At 42.9% G+C, this 21,278-nt stretch overlaps 2 protein-coding genes across 2 annotated transcripts; one reads left to right on the forward strand and one right to left on the reverse strand.

The window, feature by feature from the left end:
* Window positions 1-5,613: 5,613 nt before the first annotated feature.
* Window positions 5,614-21,055, forward strand: LOC135518370 (prolow-density lipoprotein receptor-related protein 1-like). Its single transcript, XM_064943522.1, has 5 exons — window positions 5,614-5,777; window positions 6,338-6,434; window positions 6,736-6,899; window positions 20,712-20,766; window positions 20,903-21,055. Exons 1-5 carry the CDS (start codon window positions 5,625-5,627, stop codon window positions 20,977-20,979), a joined length of 546 nt encoding a protein of 181 aa, XP_064799594.1. The 5' UTR covers window positions 5,614-5,624; the 3' UTR covers window positions 20,980-21,055.
* On the reverse strand, window positions 10,734-16,643 carry lrrc42 (leucine rich repeat containing 42). The gene is made up of 7 exons (XM_064929788.1): window positions 15,991-16,643; window positions 15,663-15,794; window positions 15,032-15,153; window positions 14,673-14,758; window positions 12,895-13,008; window positions 11,679-11,763; window positions 10,734-11,393 (listed from the first exon to the last, which is right to left on the reverse strand). The coding sequence occupies exons 1-7, from the start codon at window positions 16,401-16,403 to the stop codon at window positions 11,044-11,046; spliced, it is 1,302 nt and encodes a 433-aa protein (XP_064785860.1). The 5' UTR covers window positions 16,404-16,643; the 3' UTR covers window positions 10,734-11,043.
* Window positions 21,056-21,278: the final 223 nt, after the last annotated feature.

Below are 21,278 nucleotides of genomic sequence, written 5' to 3' on the forward strand. Positions count from 1 at the left end.
GTAGCTGACGTATAAAGTATTGAGTCATCCGCATACATAGACACTCTGGCTTTACTCAGTCAGCGGCATGTCATATACATTTTCAAAAGCAAGGGGCCTAAACAGCTACCCTGGGGAATTCCTGATTCTACCTGGATTATATTTGAGAGGCTTCCATTAAAGAACCCCCTCTGTGTTCTGTTAGACAGGTAACTCTTTATCCACATTATAGCAGGGGGTGTAAAGCCATAACACATGTGTTTTTCCAGCAGCAGACTATGATCGATAATGTCAAAAGCTGCACTGAAGTCTAACAAGACAGCATCCACAATCTTTTTATCATCAATTTCTCTCAGGCAATCATCAGTCATTTGTGTAAGTGCTATACTTTGTTCAGTGTCCTTCAATATAAGCGTGCTGAAATTCTGTTGTCAATTTATTTACTGTGAAATAGCATTGTATCTGGTCAAACAGTATTTTTTCCAGAAGTTTACAAAGTGTTGGTAACAGGTTGCTTGGTCGGCTATTTGAGCCAGTAAAGGGGGCTTTACTATTCTTGGGTAACGGACTGACTTTTAGCTTCCCTCCAGACCTGAGGACACACACTTTCTAGTAGGCTTAAATTGAAGATGTGGCAAATAGGAGTGGCAATATCGTCTGCTATTATCCTCAGCAATTTTCCACCCAGATTGTCAGACCCTGGTGGCTTGTCATTGTTGACAACCATTTTTTTCACCTCTTCCACACTGACTTTAACGGAATTCAAAAGTACAATTCTTGTCTTTCATAATTTGGTCCGATATACTTGGATGTGTAGTGTCAGTGTTTGTTGCTGGCATGTCATCCCTAAGGTTGCTAATCTTACCAATGAAAAAGTAATTAAAGTAGTTTGCAATCTATGGAGATATGAAGGAATCAGAGTCATTCCAATATTGAAAATAAAGCTTTTCCGTCTTTGTAGAAACTGAGTATCAATGGATACATGGAGTACGCCAAGGACCACAAGCTGCTGACCCCTTACCCAGCATCCTCTCTGGTCATCCCCTTCAAGCCGGAGGAAGAGGCTGGACCACTCTAACATCTAAACATCTAGGGGCCAAACCAACATGGTGGAGATCAGAGTTGGGCTCAATTCCACTTCAATGCTAGTCAATTCAGGAAGTACACTGAAAATCCAATTCCAATTCCCTGTTAATGCTCGTCAAAAATGTATTTTGATAGTGATACCTCCAAAACCTAGCATTTCCTTTAAAGCCGTATTCCCATATTGACTGTTAGGTCAACCGTAAACCCTCAAACACACAGTAGCTATGGCAAAGAACAATTCAAAGGCTTTTAAGTTTCTAAGTGACTATAAACAAACCACTAAAACTGATTTAGAACTATTTCCCCATTCAGACTTCAGTCCATTGAGTCTTGGTGCCCAGTTTATTATTGACTGTTTAAGGATATATTCTGTTACCTTTGTCACTGTGGGCATGTCTGAACTGGTGTGAGGTGACTTGAGGGGAAACTGTTGTTTCCACAATGCCTCAATGGTAACCAAGTAACTATCACTGAACCTATCAACCTACCTATAATTACCTACCATAATGGTATTATGCGACTAGTTTAGCTGTGCTTTAGTAGTGCTTCGATATGTTGAATAGGGAATATTGAAGAGCTACAACATGAAATCCAACCGGACCCACCCACAGCAGGTATTGTCTCAGAAGTGTCCGTTGGAACGGAATTTGGAACAATAGTGTTTTTTTGTTGTAAACATCCATGGAATCATTTTAATTTCATCAATAAGGAAACAACGATTTCCTCCATGTTGGAAAATATTTCCTGGGACTTAAAATGTATCACGTTTCTATTCCATGTCAGAGACTGTTTGATGACCGTTCATTGGGGTCACCCGATGAAGGTAAGACAAATTATTTTGTCTGTCATCACCTAGAAATGGTGTGCTTTAATGTGTGGTACACGTTATGGTACACGGTATGATACACACAGGGCCTCCCAAGGAATCCCAACAATACAGGGCTCTGGCCCAAAGAAGTGTACTAAACGGAGCATAGGATGCCATTTAAGAAATAACAGGATCTGTCGCTGGACTGTGGTCTTTCTCCCGAGAGTGCTACAGGCCTAGCTGTTGGTGCTGCAGCAGACGAGCGGTCTGTCTGTCCACAGAGTGCTACAGGCCTAGCTGTTGGTGCTGCAGCAGACGAGCGGTCTGTCTGTCCACAGAGTGCTACAGGCCTAGCTGTTGGTGCTGCAGCAGACGAGCGGTCTGTCTGTCCACAAAGTGCTACAGGCCTAGCTGTTGGTGCTGCAGCAGACGAGCGGTCTGTCTGTCCACAGAGTGCTACAGGCCTAGCTGTTGGTGCTGCAGCAGACGAGCGGTCTGTCTGTCCACAGAGTGCTACAGGCCTAGCTGTTGGTGCTGCAGCAGACGAGCGGTCTGTCTGTCCACAGAGTGCTACAGGCCTAGCTGTTGGTGCTGCAGCAGACGAGCGGTCTGTCTGTCCACAGAGTGCTACAGGCCTAGCTGTTGGTGCTGCAGCAGACGAGCGTTCTGTCTGTCCACAGAGTGCTACAGGCCTAGCTGTCGGTGCTGCAGCAGACGAGCGGTCTGTCTGTCCACAGAGTGCTACAGGCCAAGCTGTCGGTGCTGCAGCAGACGAGCGGTCTGTCTGTCCACAGAGTGCTACAGGCCTAGCTGTTGGTGCTGCAGCAGACGAGCGGTCTGTCTGTCCACAGAGTGCTGCAGGCCAAGCTGTTGGTGCTGCAGCAGACAAGCGGTCTGTCTGTCCAGTATAATACTAACTGTAGGAACAGTCCTGGCTGTAGTAGAGGTTATACTCGCTCTGGTCTTTGGGATACCCAAATCACCTCCTGGTAAGATAAATAAACACACGGGTCTTTCTCTGCTGGATCACAATTATTTAGGAGGGGACTGTGGATATGTCTCCGTACATTAGTCACACACGACGATATCTCCGACAGCAATAGCATGATTCTGGCGAAACTTGGGTGAATGGCGCATGTTTTACAAAAATCACACTGATTGGCCAGATGGTGGCACTTTAATTAAGCAATAGGTCCCGGGGGGTGTGGTATATGGCCAATATACCACGGCTAAGGGCTGTTCTTACACACGACGCAATGCTGAGTGCCTGGATACAGTCCTTATCCATGGTATATTGGCCATCTACCACAAACCCCCGAGGTGCCTTATTGCTGTTATAAACTGGTTACCAACGTAATTAGAGCAGTAAAAACAGGTGTTTTGTCATACCCGTGGTGTACGGTCTGATATACCTCGGCTGTCAGCCAATCAGCATTAAGGGCTTGAACCACCCAGTTCATAACAAGAGATTGAAAATGCTTTGAAAGGTCACACCACTCACCCCGTTTGAGTCATGAAATACCGTACATAAGTCCCTCTCCTCATAAGGAACACATTTGACTCAGGGACCCATAAGGTCCGCCATTGATGAATTTTCGCCATTTAGAATTTTGTAAAAAAAAAAAAAAAAAAAAAAAAAAAAAAAAACTTAAAAACGCTACTCTTCTGGCACCGAATGTCCGATCTTCACGAAACTTGATATGTGGCGTATATGGACAAAGGTCTCTCAACGCAATATTTTCCAGACTTAAAACAACATTCACGTTGGCGTGGTCTGGCACATAAAAAAATTCAAGGATATTCATATTGTAAATACATTTGGTACACATGTTGCATACACTGTCAAGACTCAGCATATGCAAGAACATACATATTTTTTTATTTCACCTTTATTTAACCAGGTAGGCAAGTTGAGAACAAGTTCTCATTTACAATTGCGACCTGGCCAGGATAAAGCAAAGCAGTTGACACATACAACGACACAGAGTTACACATGGAGTAAAACAAACATACAGTCAATAATACAGTATAAACAAGTCTATATACGATGTGAGCAAATGAGGTGAGATAAGGGAGGTAAAGGCAAAAAAAGGCCATGGTATATCATATCAACCACATGGTGGCGCTATAACAGGCACATGTTTATATCTCTTGATGTGTTTGACTCAGTGTTGAAATTTGGTGCACATGCTTAGGGAAACGAGTCAAGCTAACCCACGTGATATCTCAGACACCACTGGCCTGGTTTAGACAACTTTGGTGAATGATGAGTCTTGCAATAGAGATCTGTCACTTACAAAATTATAGTGATTGGCCCAAGGGGGGGCTGCATCATTCGTAGGGGACGACATGTTTACTGTTGTCTTGTTTATCCATGTAGTGGAGTGCTATTGTATGCAGTTACTGATATCTGACACAAGATGGCAGTAAATACTACCTTTCAGTGATATCCTGGGTTTGAAGGCCTATTTGTTGTGAAGACTTGGGGCCCTGTTCATAAAGCATCTCAGAGAGAGTGCTGATGTAAGATCAGCGCTCCCCCCGTTCTTTCATTATGGTCTGAAAGGTCTAAACTGATCCTAGATCAGTGATACTACTCTGATGCTTTGTGGATACTGATCCCCAGTTCTAGTAATGAGGGTTTGTAAATGTCCCCTTGTAGTAAACTGTGTCTGCAGGACAGCGGACGATGCGACAGGCTTCCTGTGTGACGACAGACTGACCTGTATCCTGACCTCTGTAACGGGGTCGTGACCTGCCCCAAAGGAGCCGATGAGGACACACACATGTGCAGTTAGTCACTGTTCCAATAAAGTTCTTATTTATTTTCCATTTGAGTAATTTATTTTTATTTAACCTTTATTTTTTAAATTTTAGCAAACACGATCATAAAAAAAATACATTCACGGTAATAAGTGATGTGATGCACCGATATGACGTTTTTGGTCGATATCCGATATTCTTCTTGCCCCAAAAAAACCCCAGATACCAATAACCGATATTTAACATTTTAGCGGGCCTTTTAAGCATTCTAGTACAGTTACATTAGTTAAAACACACACATACGCAGCAGTCTAATGCACTGCATCTCAGTGCAAGAGGCGTCATTACAGTCCCTGGTTCGAATCCAGGCTGTATCACATCTGGCCGTGATTGGGAGTCCTATAGGGTGGCGCACAATTGGCCCAGCGTCGTCCGGGTTTGGCCAGGGTAGGCCGTCGTTGGGAGTCCCATAGGGTGGAGCACAATTGGCCCAGCGTCGTCCGGGTTTGGCCAGGGTAGGCCGTCGTTGTAAATAAGAATTTGGGTCTTAACAGACTTGCCTGGTTAAATAAAAATAAACATTGTTTGCATCCATGAGCGAGCTAGCTTTTTTTTTGACAAGCACTATAGGTGCGCGAGACAACTTTACTACGCGTGATAGTGTAATCAATGTGTAATAACCTCGTAAAAAAAACATATGAATGCGTTAAATAATGTGAATATTTACATGAAAATCTGTCACCAATTGGATGTAAACCTAGCTATTGTAAGTTAACCCTTTCCTCAGTAAAGCAGCGATTAGCAAAACCAATGCTATTCATTTTCTTAAGAACCTTGGGTTAAGAACCTCAGGTAGGACTAGAACCCCAGGTTGAGAACCTCAGGTAGGACTAGAACCCCAGGTTGAGAACCTCAGGTAGGACTAGAACCCCAGGTTGAGAACCCCAGGTTGAGAACCCCAGGTTGAGAACCTCTGCTCTAAGTAAACATGCCCATACTTTTCCTTCCAGGTGGTCTTGTGTTTCGATGTGGAAACCCTCAGTTCTGGGTCTTTACTGACAAGAGGTGTAACAACTTCAATGACTGTGGGGACTGCTCTGATGAGATTGGGCCTTGTGAGTTGTATTATTCAAATTTCAGAGTCAAGTTTAATGCTGTTTTTTTCGCCTACAGATTACCGTCATGTTAATTTCACTAGGCAAGTCAGTTAAGTACAAATTCTTATTTACAAAATGACAGACAGCCTACCCCGGGCCAATTATGCGCCGCCCTATACGACTCTCGATCATGGCCGGTTGTGATACAGCCCGGGATCGAACCAGGGTCTGTAGTGACACCTCTAGCACTGCAATACTTGGCAAGAACGGTTAGAAATAGGGCAGTATTTATTTAGGTCACAAGGGTCACCACCTTTGTGAAGGGGGGAGTACATGGGCCGCCTTCCAAACCTTGGGGATAGTACCAGATGTATTTCTTTACATACATACACACACACACACACACACACACACACACACACACATATATTGCCAGGTTAGCGGGAGTTCATGTTACATTGAATGGTGCTACTCACTGGTTGTTTCCCCTGCTGTCCAGTAACCTCTTTGTACACAAAGGAGGGATTCTTTATCGTCTCCTTAGCAACCAGGCTGAACTCTTGTTCTGTCTGTTTAGACTGTCACTATTGTATAACACTGCTATCTTAAGACACATGGGCTATGGAAACTGGTTTCAACCTGCTTTTATTTGTTTCAATGCTTTAAAAAGGGAGTAGAGCGAAGGAACCCTTATCGCTCATGTAAGCAGTTCTTTGTGTAGGTGATGTATATAAATGACTAGGTCATTTGTATACTTATTTGTATACTTTTATGTTCCTCCCCAGTATATCTGGAGAGTTAACTTTCTTGCAATTGCTTGAATAAACTCCTTTCAAAACAAATGGAAAATTATCTATATCTGATCCTTGGAATAAGTTTTTCTTCAACAAGACGTTATTTCAGTATCAAATTGTATGTAATAGACTGTGTTTACCAACCTCCTATATTCAGATACACACAGTGACGGAGGGGTGGCCTGTGCTTCTCATCTCCCCTCTACAGATGCTGGCTGTGCCCCCTGTGGTGTGTACTGGTGGCCCTGCATACCAGTGGACTTCCAGTACTGTCCCTGCATTCCTCGCTGTCTGTGCCGTGATGGACGCCAGCACTGCTACGACTGGTCTGACGAGTACACCTGCCCCAAAAGTTTAACCTGCTGGACTAAGGTGACCAGACTTCTGAAATGAAAACCGGGGACATTTCCAGCTCGGTCAATATATCATTAAAATATCCAATGTTCTTATCTATTATATATAATATCAATATATCATTAAAATATCCAATGTTATTATCTATTATATATAATATCAATATATCATTAAAATATCCAATGTTATTATCTATTATATATAATATCAATATATCATTAAAATATCCAATGTTATTATCTATTATATATAATATCAATATATCATTAAAATATCCAATGTTATTATCTATTATATATAATATCGATATATCATTAAAATATCCAATGTTATTATCTATTATATATAATATCAATATATCATTAAAATATCCAATGTTATTATCTATTATATATAATATCAATATATCATTAAAATATCCAATGTTATTATCTATGAAATAAAAAAGGGGAACAATTCCGGTTTCATGTAATTTAGTCTAACAGACCCACTGTGACAGAGAAAACAACTATACTACAGAAACACTACAGACAAGACAGAACTGTCCGATCTGAAGAGCCATTCAGTGGTCCTGGTAGAACTGATCTGAACAGCCATTCAGTGGTCCTGCTAGTCTGGGTAGAACTGATCTGAAGAGCCATTCAGTGGTCCTGCTAGTCTGGGTAGAACTGATCTGAAGAGCCATTCAGTGGTCCTGGTAGTCTGGGTAGAACTGATCTGAACACCCATTCAGTGGTCCTGCTAGTCTGGGTAGAACTGATCTGAAGAGCCATTCAGTGGTTCTGCTAGTCTGGGTAGAACTGATCTGAACACCCATTCAGTGGTCCTGCTAGTCTGGGTAGAACTGATCTGAACACCCATTCAGTGGTCCTGGTAGTCTGGGTAGAACTGATCTGAACACCCATTCAGTGGTCCTGCTAGTCTGGGTAGAACTGATCTGAACACCCATTCAGTGGTCCTGCTAGTCTGGGTAGAACTGATCTGAACACCCATTCAGTGGTCCTGGTAGTCTGGGTAGAACTGATCTGAACACCCATTCAGTGGTCCTGCTAGTCTGGGTAGAACTGATCTGAACACCCATTCAGTGGTCCTGGTAGTCTGGGTAGAACTGATCTGAACACCCATTCAGTGGTCCTGCTAGTCTGGGTAAAACTGATCTGAACACCCATTCAGTGGTCCTGCTAGTCTGGGTAGAACTGATCTGAAGAGCCATTCAGTGGTCCTGCTAGTCTGGGTAGAATAAGAGCAGAAGAGAACATGAGCAAAATTGGAGAAAAAAAACAGACAATTTTACATATGAAATAGTTAACAACATAATAAAGAAATAAGATGAAGAGATTGGTAACTACATAATATACTTATACCACCCTAATCTGTATATTTCTCAGAAGAATGTATCTTCTTCAGGATTGCTCTGTCTTTGGCCAGCTTCTCCATGAACTCCTGGCAGGGGAGGTTGAAGTTTGTCTTCACAATAAGCATGGCCTTGATGGTAGGAACAGGGAACCTATTTCTTGCTGCCGTCCATATATCATTCATTTGGGAGAACACTCTCTCGACTGGTGCATTACTTCCAGGTAAGCACAAGACAACAGACGCTAATCTAGCCAGGTTAGTGTGTGGGATGTCATTCTCTTTGAAGTGGGTAACCACCGTGCTCCATCTCTGACTAAACGGTGTCTCAGATGTTTTCCATTCTTCAAGCGATTCCCCCTTTAGGAACTCTTGCAGGCCAGTAACCTCGTCACACAATGCATCCTCGTTGATGGTCACATTGGGGCATTTTCCTGCAGTGTGCCTGCTGCCTTCTGGATCTCTTCATGCTGAGGTTGCCTTTTTAAAAGGAGACCATGTGAATCTTTTAGATTGTCTGTGTGAATTTCCCCAAATGCTTGCAAGTAGTTCACAGCCGTAGTGAAGAATGATTGGGATGTTTTGAGAAAGCTCTCTTTAGACATGTCTCCATTGTCCTCCAGCTCTCAGAAGTCCTCTGACCAAAACTGGAATGAAGTTGTCATCACGTCTTGCAGTCAATTTTGCCTCAACGTTTCTCAGAATTGCAGCTGACTCCACAGCACAGTGGTCCTGGCCTCCAAGCATCTTGATCGTGTCACTGAATACGGTTAAGTTTCCATGGACAAAGGCCAAAGTTCAGTCAGTGGATCTTCGAACATTGTTCACAGGACAACAGGGCATTTGTCTTCAGGAAGAAAAACGGATTTCAATGGCACATTTTCAGCACTCTTTCTAGAGCAGGAAGCATGGACAGCCAGCAAACATTTCTGTGTCCTAGAATGTTATGGTACTCCTGGCCAATAAACTCACAAAAGCCCTTCAGTCTTTCTACTTTGACGGTGAAAATATGAAAATATCTTTGTGAGCAGGTACTTAACATCAAGGGAAATAATATCCAAAGCTGTGCTGGCCGTGTTATGAATGATGTGGGCAGGACAAGCCAATCACCTCCTGCTGCAGAGCATTTTCAACTTTGGTTTGGACATTGGAGGACTGAATAGGCTGGTGAGGGTCAAAGAAGGGATTTGTGTTGTCGGCAGAGAATGTTTTCCAGGTTACATTTTGGGATGACCACCAGCACCTCAGCTGCAATTTTCTCTGCTGTTTCTCCTTTCAATTTAATAAAATCAAGCAGTTTTGCTTCCACAGATGTGCTGCCATCATATATCTGACATTATCTGACTAGTATTGGCAGCAGCTTTACATGTCCATGATTGGACACATCAATGGACAGGGACACATTCAACCTGGTCCTGTGTTACCAAAGTAGTTGCCCATGGTGCTAACACGTTACTCACTATGAGATCTGTAACTATGATTGTGTCACATAGTGTGGTAGGCAAAGACACCCCTCCTGCACAGCTAAATCATATTGTTCTTGGGAAGGCTCTACCTTCTTGAAGAATGTGGTGACAGAGGGCAAACCAACACGGCCAATCAGAGAGGCTTTATGCTTTTTTGTCTGCTGATGTTCTACCACTGCTGTTCTTCTCCGGATGCCAATTGAAAGAGAGGAATTACAAAGGGTGCAGTGAACCATTCTATCGTCTTGACCTGAGCGGTATAAATGGAAATTCTCTCATCATGTTGTCATTAAAATGGAATTTCCGTTTCTGGGAAAGAGCCATTGTACCTCCTGTCTGCTCTTCACTCTCCTTGTTTCGTCACTCTTCTTACTCTCTTAACCTTTTCTTCTCCTCCACTCGTCTTCCTGCTCTTTACCTTTCCACCTCACTCTTCCACACTCTCCTTGCTTCACTCTTAGCATAACCTATTTAAAACCTTATAAAGCAGAGCATCTATCTATATAATAGTGACATTTATAACATCATTAGCTAGTATCTCAAACAAGTGTAACTTTGTTTGTTTGTGGTGATGTTGTGGATTCACTTGACACTTGCTAGCTTCTGGCCGAGTTTTCCACAGCAGTTCTCTACAACTAGCGCGAGCAAGTAGTTAGAAGAAGAGTGAGTGAAGCTACTATAGCGAGCAGCCCCCTCTGCTGTACGAAACAAGCACAACGCGATTGAGACGTCAACCGGTAGGCTCTGCTGCCCGGTCTTGCCACGTATAATATTATTTCACTTTGCAGTCTGTTTTTAACGCACAGTTAAAAACGGGGACATTTCCGGGGACAGCTCCAGCCGGGGACAGGCCACCAAAAACAAGGACTGTCCCCGGGAAAACGGGGACGTCTGGTCACCCTATGCTAGACTGACTGCCACACCGATCCCCATCCCCTAATCTCTGAATCAAATCGAAGGTGTGTACTCTGGCTAAGTGAACATTCTGTCATCAGAGACCGGATCCACACCAATGATCAGAATCTTGGAACAGTTACAATAATAAAACAATGTACTTTTATTTGTAAAAAGTTTAAAACGTAAATAAGTAGCAGATTGACTAAGAAAACACTCCAAATGTTCCTCCAGCTAAGGAGTGCTTGGGGTCCACTTAAACATAAACTAAGAAACCCACCAAAGCTAACCTAGAGGTGGAAGCTGAACTCTACAGGATGCATGACATCAGGAAGAGTTCACATTGAGCAGTGCATTGTCACACACACACACACACACACACACACACACACACACACACACACACACACTTGGAGACTGTGGACCTCGGCTACGGAGGAGACGAAGCATCAGTAACTGTTGAGTAGATCCAAATCGCCTGCTGTGAGAGCTGGTGATGAAGAAGCACGTTTAACAGGAGGGCTGTGATGCCCACTGTCCCCGATCCAGTGTTTACGAGGCCTCTTCTTGTTCTGTGAACAGGGTTTTACATGTCCGTTGGTGGACCCTGCGATTTCAACGCTGTCGAGTGACGAGTGCTTCATTTGTCCACTTTTAGTCCCTGTGCATTGGGTCTGATGTGTGTGTGTGCTTGTTGCTGGTTTATACAAATGTATCCTCTCCCTGGTTTTGTCTTGTTCTTTATCCTGGATCAGAGGTGATGCGCTCAGGATTCCTCTGACAAACTTCTCTCTGCCAACTGAAGAGCAAATAGTATTTGTCTTGTTTACAACAACAGCACCTGTATTGACAGCCATATATTGTATACAAAAACAGCACCAAACTGGCCACTGCAGAGACAGACAAGCTTAGAAAATAGCCTGGTTCAGATCAGGAATGTGCTTATAGCCAATTCCCCTAACATGTATGGCATGGCTAAGACTGTCCGATTGGGCTAAAGAACACACAGCTTCCGACCTGGTTAGCTTTAAAATGGTCTTTCATTAAAATAGTGATGTAAATACAAAAGGATGGAAACACTTACAAAAGCGAATAGCTGATGTTCTTGACTCTTGGATCTTCTTTAGTTTGGGCAGTTCTGTTGCACTCAACTCCCACCGGTTTACTACCTGTCACAAACATACATGCCATACAAATAAAACAAGTTATCAATAAACTACTTTTGTACCACAAATGTGTGTTTTACAACAGGACTGTTACCTGTTCTGCCTAGCCTCGTGTTTTACAACAGGACTGTTACCTGTTCTGCCCAGCCTCGTGTTTTACAACGGGAGTGTTACCTCTCCTGCCCAGCCTCGTGTTTTACAACAGGAGTGTTACCTCTCCTGCCCAGCCTCGTGTTTTACAACAGGAGTGTTACCTCTCCTGCCCAGCCTCGTGTTTTACAACAGGAGTGTTACCTCTCCTGCCCAGCCTCGTGTTTTACAACAGGACTGTTACCTGTTCTGCCCAGCCTCGTGTTTTACAACAGGAGTGTTACCTGTTCTGCCCAGCCTCGTGTTTTACAACAGGAGTGTTACCTGTTCTGCCCAGCCTCGTGTTTTACAACAGGAGTGTTACCTGTTCTGCCCAGCCTCGTGTTTTACAACAGGACTGTTACCTGTTCTGCCCAGCCTCGTGTTTTACAACAGGAGTGTTACCTGTTCTGCCCAGCCTCGTGTTTTACAACAGGAGTGTTACCTGTTCTGCCCAGCCTCGTGTTTTACAACGGGAGTGTTACCTGTTCTGCCCAGCCTCGTGTTTTACAACAGGAGTGTTACCTGTTCTGCCCAGCCTCGTGTTTTACAACAGGAGTGTTACCTGTTCTGCCCAGCCTCATGTTTTACAACAGGAGTGTTACCTGTTCTGCCCAGCCTCGTGTTTTACAACAGGAGTGTTACCTGTTCTGCCCAGCCTCGTGTTTTACAACGGGAGTGTTACCTGTTCTGCCCAGCCTCGTGTTTTACAACAGGAGTGTTACCTCTCCTGCCCAGCCTCGTGTTTTACAACAGGAGTGTTACCTGTTCTGCCCAGCCTCGTGTTTTACAACAGGAGTGTTACCTGTTCTGCCCAGCCTCGTGTTTTACAACAGGAGTGTTACCTGTTCTGCCCAGCCTCGTGTTTTACAACAGGAGTGTTACCTGTTCTGCCCAGCCTCGTGTTTTACAACAGGAGTGTTACCTGTTCTGCCCAGCCTCGTGTTTTACAACAGGAGTGTTACCTCTCCTGCCCAGCCTCGTGTTTTACAACAGGAGTGTTACCTGTTCTGCCCAGCCTCGTGTTTTACAACAGGAGTGGTCGAAGGCCTCCAGTAGTTTCTCAGACAGGACCAACCCCATGGTGTTCCTCACGGTCTGCTTGAATGACGGGCCAACCTGGGAATCAAATAGTATACATTTCACCCTCAGTTCTGTTAGCGATCAGCGGTGCCATCTTGTGGAAGACATGTTACAGATTGGAAACAAAGGGGTCAGAATAGAATCTTAGCTATGGTCTGGTGCAGGGCTCCAGACGGTGCCAGCCGTACATTCTACATGGTCACCTCACTCAAAAACATCTTATTTTATAGAAAGCTAAAAACATGGATTTGGTCAAACGAGTAAAGTAGTACAGTATTCCTGTAATGAAAAAGTGTCCCTTTTCACCGGGGCCTCTGCTGCTGTGTACCGAGCCACGCTCCCTCTCCCTGGAAATAAAATGCTCTGTGTTCTGATTGTAGAACATTTAAAAATCCTATCCTACGGAAGACACGGCTATCATGTCCTCACCGTTGAAGAAAGGAGGTTCAGCTTTCTGTAGGTTATTTTTTTTACTCAGCTCTCAATAGCAACTATTTTTTTACAGCCAACATATTTGATATGGCTTTGAGATACGGACCATGTGAAATCCACATAGGCCTCACTGGGATTGCCTATGTAACAGTATAACTTTTCGTCCGTCCCCTCGCCCATACCCGGGCTCGAACCAGGGACCCTCTGCACACATCAACAACAGTCACCCACGAAGCATCGTTACCCATTGCTCCACAAAAGTCGCAGCCCATACAGAGCAAGGGGAACCACCACTTCAAGGTCTCAGAGCGAGTGACGTCACCGATTGACCAATGGCTAGCTAGTTAGCACCACCGCTAACTAGCTAGCCATTTCACATCCGTTACACATAGGCCTCACTGGGATTGCATAGGCCTCAATGGGATTGCATAGGCCTCACTGGGATTGCATAGGCCTCACTGGGATTGCATAGGCCTCACTGGGATTGCATAGGCCTCACTGGGATTGCATAGGCCTCACTGGGATTGCATAGGCCTCACTGGGCAATAGGCTACAACATTTGAGCCATTCAAAATGTACTGTTAGATGAATACATGGCTACTAGCAGTGGGTAATATCTTTAGAGTTAGCGTCAGCGATCTTACACTTAATCAGGTGGTGAATTAGCCCCAATTCAAATGAGTCTACGATATTAGTGCTCATTAAGATGCAGGCTAATTCATCTCTATTGAACCAAAAAAAAAAAAAAAACATTTCTGGAGCTCTATTTTAACAGTAAAATATAACAAAATAATTTGTCAAGTCAAAATGTATGACAATCACTGGATTATGTTGCACATTCAAATATTTTTTAATCACAACATGAAAATATGACAAAATGTATTTATTGTGGTCTACTACACTTTTTAATAAAGCACCGAATTACTTTATATACTGAAATGTTATATTACGTGCATAGGTTGGTGCCACCCAACTGAAAAACTTAAGAGGCACCAGTATCACCAGGGGAAAATGTTAGTCTGGAACCCTGGTCTTGTCACAGGGAGAAGTACAGGGGTGGCAGGGTAGCCTAGTGGTTAGCGCGTTGGTCTAGTAACCGGAAGGTTGCAAGTTCAAACGCCCGAGCTGACAAGGTACAAATCTGTCGTTCTGCCCCTGAACAGGCAGTTAACCCACTGTTCCTAGGCCGTAATTGAAAATAAGAATTTGTTCTTAATTAACTGACTTTCCTAGTTAAATAAAGGAAAAAAAAGTCAAAACCTTCTCACCTTTATGTTAGTTCCTGATACATCAAGACCTTGTAACTTTGGGAGGCATGTGAGATATCCAACTGCCTTCTCAGTGATCGGGTTGTCTGTTGGAGAGAGAAGTGAAAACATCCGGTTTAGAGCTATGCTGTGTGTCCCCTGGACCATCTAAGACTTCCTGACCTTGTCTCCCCTCCCATCTTCACTAGCTGGAAAAGAACAGGACAGATTAAAAAAAAAAAATCACAAAACATGTATGCCATCCCTAAGAAGAATCTGCTTTCACGATGCAGATTTCCTTCCTAGCTGTGCAAATAACTAAGGATGAGACTAGGAAGCCATGCTGTACTATTGAGATGGTCCCATAACAGACTACTCACCGGACAGGTCCAGTATCTGTAGGTGTCTCAGCCCCCTCCTCATCATCCTGACAGGGGCTGTCAGTCTCTGGAGACCCTGGTCTGACAGGCTGTTACCACCCAGGGACAGCTGGACCAGGCTACTGAGAAAAGGGAGAGGAGAAATACAATTGGACCAGGCTGATGAGGAGACAGACACTGAACTAACTTTACAAGGAAGTGGATACTCAGTACACACATCAAAAGCTTAGGCCTAGAGACCTAAATTGGTTGAGGTTACGATTGGGGGTTATTTCAATTTTTAAAAAGGTTAAGTTAGTTAAGAACAAATTCTTATTTACAATGACAGCCTAACCCAGACGACGCTGGGCCAATTGTGCGCCACCCTATGGGACTCCCAATTACGGCCGGTTGTGATTACAGCCCAGAATCGAACCAGGGTATGTAGTGACACCTCTAGCACTGAGATGCAGTGCCTTAGACCTCTGTGTCACTCGGGAGCCCAATATGGTTAGGCGAACCACCACCCAGAACCATTTGAAATCTGCCTGCTAAAGACACATCAGTGTCAATCACACACGTGCAGCTCAGCCTCAGTGAATTAATTAGGCAATGTACTGTAAGATAGAACAACAACAAAATATATTCATACCTGGACAATGCATCTGATGTGAGATGTTGGAAGATGTCGTGGCTGTCTCCCAGTCTGCAGCCAAAGAGATCCAGGCACTTCAGACTATGAAACGTTTTTATCTCTTCCAGCTTTTCAGACAGCAAAGGAAACCTGTACGGAAATAAGGCAACAGGCAGCCAGCCCATGTATGAACTGTCAATGACGTCCATCGCAAGTTCCCAAATGGGCTGTAGGTTGAAGGTTACATAATGTTGGTGGTACTACAAGGTGGGGTATGTAGGCTAACTACAATGTGGCACGGAAGGTGTTTATAACCAAGCTCTGTCCCCTGCCAATACTGCCTTACCTATGCCGTAAACAAAGTGACCCGAGCACTATGTCCCCGTATGCATCACTGAACAACTGCAGAGCCTTGGGGGCTGCATCAGGATCTGAAAATATCTGTTTTTCCTCCGCGGCGGCGAAGAGTCTGTCCCCTACTTGTTCAGGAAATCCTTCGAGAGAATCGACATGGTTGATGTTGTACGCCACAAACAGCAGAGATATGTCGTAGAGGGATTTGGCAGTGTACTTCAAACTGCCTTCTTTGTTATAGGTGAAGACGAAGTGCTCCTTTTTCAACGCCAGAGGGTTTGTTGTTCTGTGTGATGATGATGAAGATGATGAAGGCGGCTTCGTCTCCGCGAGGACAATGTTATTGACGCGACGAAGCTGTCCTCTCTCGCGCACATATACTATGCCAGAGTCAAGGTCGCCCATTTTTATAAGACTTTACTACGAATGAACGTCTTTCCACACCATTCATCTAGCTACAGTAGCTAACCATCAAGTCGTGTTAACTAAGGAGATGTTCGATTCTGCCGCCAGCTTCCGTTAATAATTCTGGCTGAACTGGGCCTGTCTAAAACGACGTCTTGGGTATTCATTCCGTCCTTCACAATAAAGGTCCATCACGTTGATAACCTACAATCCATGAAGAAAAACATATATATTTTGCTCCGTCAATTTAGTACAACAATATTTCAACATACAACAAAACTCACACAAGACAAGAGATAAGTTACTAAAGACAACAAATAAAAGAGGACTTAACTATAAACTAAAGTTGTATTATAAACTCAGTAATAGGTCAAAAAAAAGTCAGTTGAAAGATTAAACAGTCATTGGGAAAAAGTGTTATGGGTGTAAGTTGGCACAGTGATGCCGCCTGTTGGTAAACGTTAATTACTGCGATACCCGGAAGTGTTGCAATGTACTGAACTGGTTACTCACATCAATGCCTCTGCCTCGTCATTTAACGTCCAAACAGAAAGATTCTTATAACGTTTTTTTTAATATAACTGAGAATAGGTAATATAGATAAACATGACCTCAAGTGAAGTTTGCTATATCTACAAAAGAAAATGTATGAAAACTAAGAGGAACATTGGACTAGATCAGGGATGAGGAACTTTGATGGTGGTGGGGCCACAAAAACATGAACATATCCTCTGCAGCAGAAGTAACTCTGGGTCTTCCTTTGCTGTGGCGGTCCTCGTGAGAGCCAGTTTCATCATAGCGCTTCATGGTTTTTGTGACTGCACTTGAAGAAACTTTCAAAGTTCTTGAAATGTCTCGGATTGACTGACCTTCATGTCTTAAAATAATGATGGACTGTTGTTTCTCTTTGCTTATTTGCCATAATAAGGACTTTGGTCTTTTACCAAATAGGGCTATCTTCTGTATACCACCCCTACAGCACAACTGATTGGCTCAAACGCATTAAGAAGGAAAAACATTCCACAAATTTACTTTTAACAAGGCACACCTGTTAATTGAAATGCATTCCAGGTGACTACCTCATGAAGCTGGTTGAGAGAATGCCAAGAGTGTGCATTACTGTCAACAAGGCAAAGGGTGTCTACTTTGAAGAATCGCAAATATATTTTGATTTGTTAAACACTTTTCTGATTACTGCATGATTCCATATGTTATTTCATAGTTTTGATGCCGTCACTGTTATTTTTACAATGTAGAAAATAGTAAAAACATTATTTTTTTTAACTTGAATGAGTAGGTGTGTCCAAACTGTTGACTGGTACTGTATGTATATGTATATATAGCAATTGAAATGCATTTATTGATGTCTACATTCGTTTTTAACACGTTTGTTATATAACATACACCTTAATGCATACTTCTAAACTATATTATGTAAGCTAAACATAAACATGAATATATAAACACATTTTTTTGTACTAATGTTACTGTCCCCACTACAGCAACTAAAAATATATGTTGTTTTGTCCTTGAAACATTTAATTGAAATACTGTAGAATTCCATTCATTGCTATGAAGGACTGCTCCTACTGAGGAGAGCCAATATGGCCGACCGGTGGCTTCAAAGCCTCTCAATGGCCAATACCTCGCATCAGCAGTTCAGGGTTTATATACATCATTGTTGCCGATCCAGTAGTGACGAACCTACCGATTCTACATGTAGAATCACAATACTTGTCGGTGGCCAACAACTTAACTTTGATTTAATCAGGGAGCATAAACCCACACTTCGAGGAGCCCAACAAAAAAAAGAGAAAAGCACCACCACTTTAAAAAAAATATATATTCTATTTATCTATTTTTTCTAAGGTCATCAATGGATTATGGAAGTATAGGATATGGATCAGCAGCTCAGACATCTTTAAAAAAGCTAGATGTTATCCAGGCCCAAGCCCTAAGAATATGTTGTGGAGCACTTAGGACCTCTTCGGTGGCAGCGATGCAGGTAGAGTTGGGAGAGATGCCATTAAGGTTAAGAAGACAACAGCTAGCCATGACATATTACGTAAATCTACAAGGACATGAGGTTACACGTCCTCCTAGAGTGCTGGGAACATGAACAAAATCTGAATACAATCTTCGGATGGATATGCAATTGCATGGCGAGAGAGATGGGGTTGTTTGGGAGGGTGTTTAACCCCTCTGTGGTTCTTCCTGCTATCCCACCTTGGTCTCTCCCTCAACCAGGGATAGACCTAGAGTTGCTTGAGAGGCTAAGAGCTGTTGAGGAAGGAGTAGATTCAGTTGTAAGTGAACATTTAAGAACCCAGTAACTAGGCTTTCTTTAATATATTCACAGATGGATCTAAGGACCCTAAAACAGGAAAGGCAGGAGCAGCTTTTAGTGTTCCTGAGTTTGATGAGGCAGTGGCAAAAAGAGCAACGGATCATTTATCTGTTTACACAATCAGGTTGTTGGCCTTACTATTGGCTGCAGAGTGGGTGGAGGAGGTGTGGCCAGACAGGGTAGTCATCTGCTCTGACTCCTGTACAGCACTGATGAGCTTAAAGTCATGTGTGTCCCAGAGCAGACAGGATCTATTGTATGAGGTTTTGCAGTGCTTGTATAGGGTGAAACAGATGGGGGAATTGGTGATGTTTCTCTGGGCACCAACTCATGTGGAAGTAAAGGGGAATGAGGAAGTGGATATTATTGCCAAGAAGACTCTTAAACATCTTAATGTCGAGATGGAATTTTCAATCAGTAGCGGTCCAAAGATTATCTATTTTATTGACAAGATATTTGAGTGACCACTCTAACAATGGAAATACATTTTGTATAGATTAATCAGAACATGACGATTATATCGACTTTAAATCTTAAAGTTCCTGAACATTCAAGGAAAGACACACTTTTTCTAAATGGAACTTTAATCATTATCATGACAGCAAATACAACAATCCTGAATGAGAATAAAATAACAATACTTTCTAATGTTATAGGCCTACTTTAAAAACTATACAAATTCTTAGCGTAACAAACTGGAATTCCAAAGGGAGGTTGAAAGTCATCAATTGATATAATATAGTCATTATATAACATTAACACAAACTGAACCTATAAGACAATGCAGTAAAATAAGCTTATATGTTGAGTTCTGACGGGCTATGACAGATGGACAAAGCTCATGAGGCGTTCATAAATTATTTTCTTCAAGAATTAAAGGGTATATTGTGACTTCCGGACTTGTCTCCCTGCTGTTTGTTTGTTGCTACTTGGCTACCTGCCAAACTTTAAAGTTTTTACTTTTAATAGTGCTCAACACGGCTCCTAGAATCCTGACTAGAACCAAAACATTTGATCATATTACTCCAGTGCAAGCCTCTCACACTGGCTTCCTGTTAAGGCTAGGGCTGATTTCAAGGTGTTACTGCTAACCTACAAAGCGTTACATGGCCTTCCTCCTACCTATCACTCTGATTTGGTCCTGCCGTACATACCTACACGTACGCTATAGAATTTCAAGGCAAACAGCTGGAGGCACGGCTTTCTCCTAATAGAGCTCCATTTTTTATAACATGGTCTGCTCATCCATGTCAGAAACGCAGACTTGGTCTCGACCTTTAAGTCTTTACTGAAGACTCATCTCTTCAGTAGGTCCTATGATTGAGTGTAGTCTGGCCCGGCAAGGCACCGGAGTGACAAATCACCCTTGCTGTCTCTCCACTGGGATTATATTCCTCTAACCCCATTACAGGGGCTGAGTCACTGGCTTACTAGTGCTCTCCCATGCCGTCTCAAGGAAGGGGTGTGTCATTTGAGTGGGTTGATCTTCCTGTCCGGTTTTGCGCCCCCTCAGGCAGTGGATGAGATCTTGGTGGGCTATTTTCAGCTTTGTCTGTTGGGTAATAAGTTGGTGGTCTGTTAATATCCCTGTAGTGGTGTGGGGGCTGTGCTTTGGTAAAGTGTTTGGGGTTATATCCTACCTGATTGGCCATGTCAGGGGTATCGTTGGACGGGGCCACAGGAAATTTCAAAGTGACCCCGAACTTTTGAACGGTAGTGTACAGTTGAAGTGGGAAATTTACATACACCTTAGCCAAATACATTTAAACTCAGTCTTTCACAGTTCCTGACATTTAATCCTAGTAAAAATTCTCTGTCTGAAGCAGAACACCATTAATTGGGGGAGTTATTACTCTCCCAAATTAGTTTTTTTTATTGAAGGAATATGTTGAAGGTTTTTTGTTGTTGTTGAAGGAATATGCTCATCTTTTAGTATTTGTTGTCTTTCTTGCCTTTTGTAGAGGAAGATGGAGAACTGTACAGAGGCAGGAGCCACATACACGCACACAAACAATGGTTACTGCTTTTATGTTGCTATTTTGACGAAGATATTTTGTGCCAAATATAATGACCTCTGTGTTATCTTTTGTTTAATTGAAGTTCTGTGACATCCAGTTATTCTCACACACAAGTTCTCATTCCTGTTATTCAGCGCTCATTCCTGTTACCCAGCGAGATCTGCATGGAGGAATGGGCCAAAATACCAGCAACAGTGTGAAAACCTTGTGAAGACCTCTGTCATTGCCAACAATGGGTATATAATAAAATATTGAGATAAACTTTTGTTATTGACCAAATACTTATTTTCCACCATAATTTGCAAATAAATTCATTAAAAATCCTACAATGTGATTTTCTGGATGTTTTTCTCTCATTTTGTCTGTCTTAGTTGAAGTGTACCTATGATGAAAATTACAGGCCTCTCACATCTTTTTAAGTGGGAGAACTTGCACAATTGGTGGCTGACTAAATACTTTTTTGCCCCACTGTATATCACAACGTTCCAACCTTGTTTAGCATCTAGTCCA

Source organism: Oncorhynchus masou, chromosome 3, assembly GCF_036934945.1.
Source record: "Oncorhynchus masou masou isolate Uvic2021 chromosome 3, UVic_Omas_1.1, whole genome shotgun sequence".
Lineage (NCBI taxonomy): Eukaryota > Metazoa > Chordata > Actinopteri > Salmoniformes > Salmonidae > Oncorhynchus > Oncorhynchus masou.

What these genes read in the sequence shown, in the direction of transcription:
- LOC135518370 (XM_064943522.1), top strand. Translation starts at nt 5,625, where the DNA reads ATGCCCATACTTTTCCTTCCAGGTGGTCTTGTGTTTCGATGTGGAAAC. An exon ending in TGTATTATTCAAATTTCAGA is followed by an intron (nt 5,778 to 6,337) that starts GTCAAGTTTAAT and finishes TAACACTGCTAT; the next exon opens with CTTAAGACACATGGGCTATG. An exon ending in ATACACGCACACAAACAATG is followed by an intron (nt 20,767 to 20,902) that starts GTTACTGCTTTT and finishes CCTGTTATTCAG; the next exon opens with CGCTCATTCCTGTTACCCAG.
- lrrc42 (XM_064929788.1), bottom strand. Translation starts at nt 16,403, where the DNA reads ATGGGCGACCTTGACTCTGGCATAGTATATGTGCGCGAGAGAGGACAG. An exon ending in TATCAGGAACTAACATAAAG is followed by an intron (nt 13,009 to 14,672) that starts GTGAGAAGGTTT and finishes TTTGATTCCCAG; the next exon opens with GTTGGCCCGTCATTCAAGCA. An exon ending in AACATCAGCTATTCGCTTTT is followed by an intron (nt 11,394 to 11,678) that starts GTAAGTGTTTCC and finishes TTTGCTCTTCAG; the next exon opens with TTGGCAGAGAGAAGTTTGTC.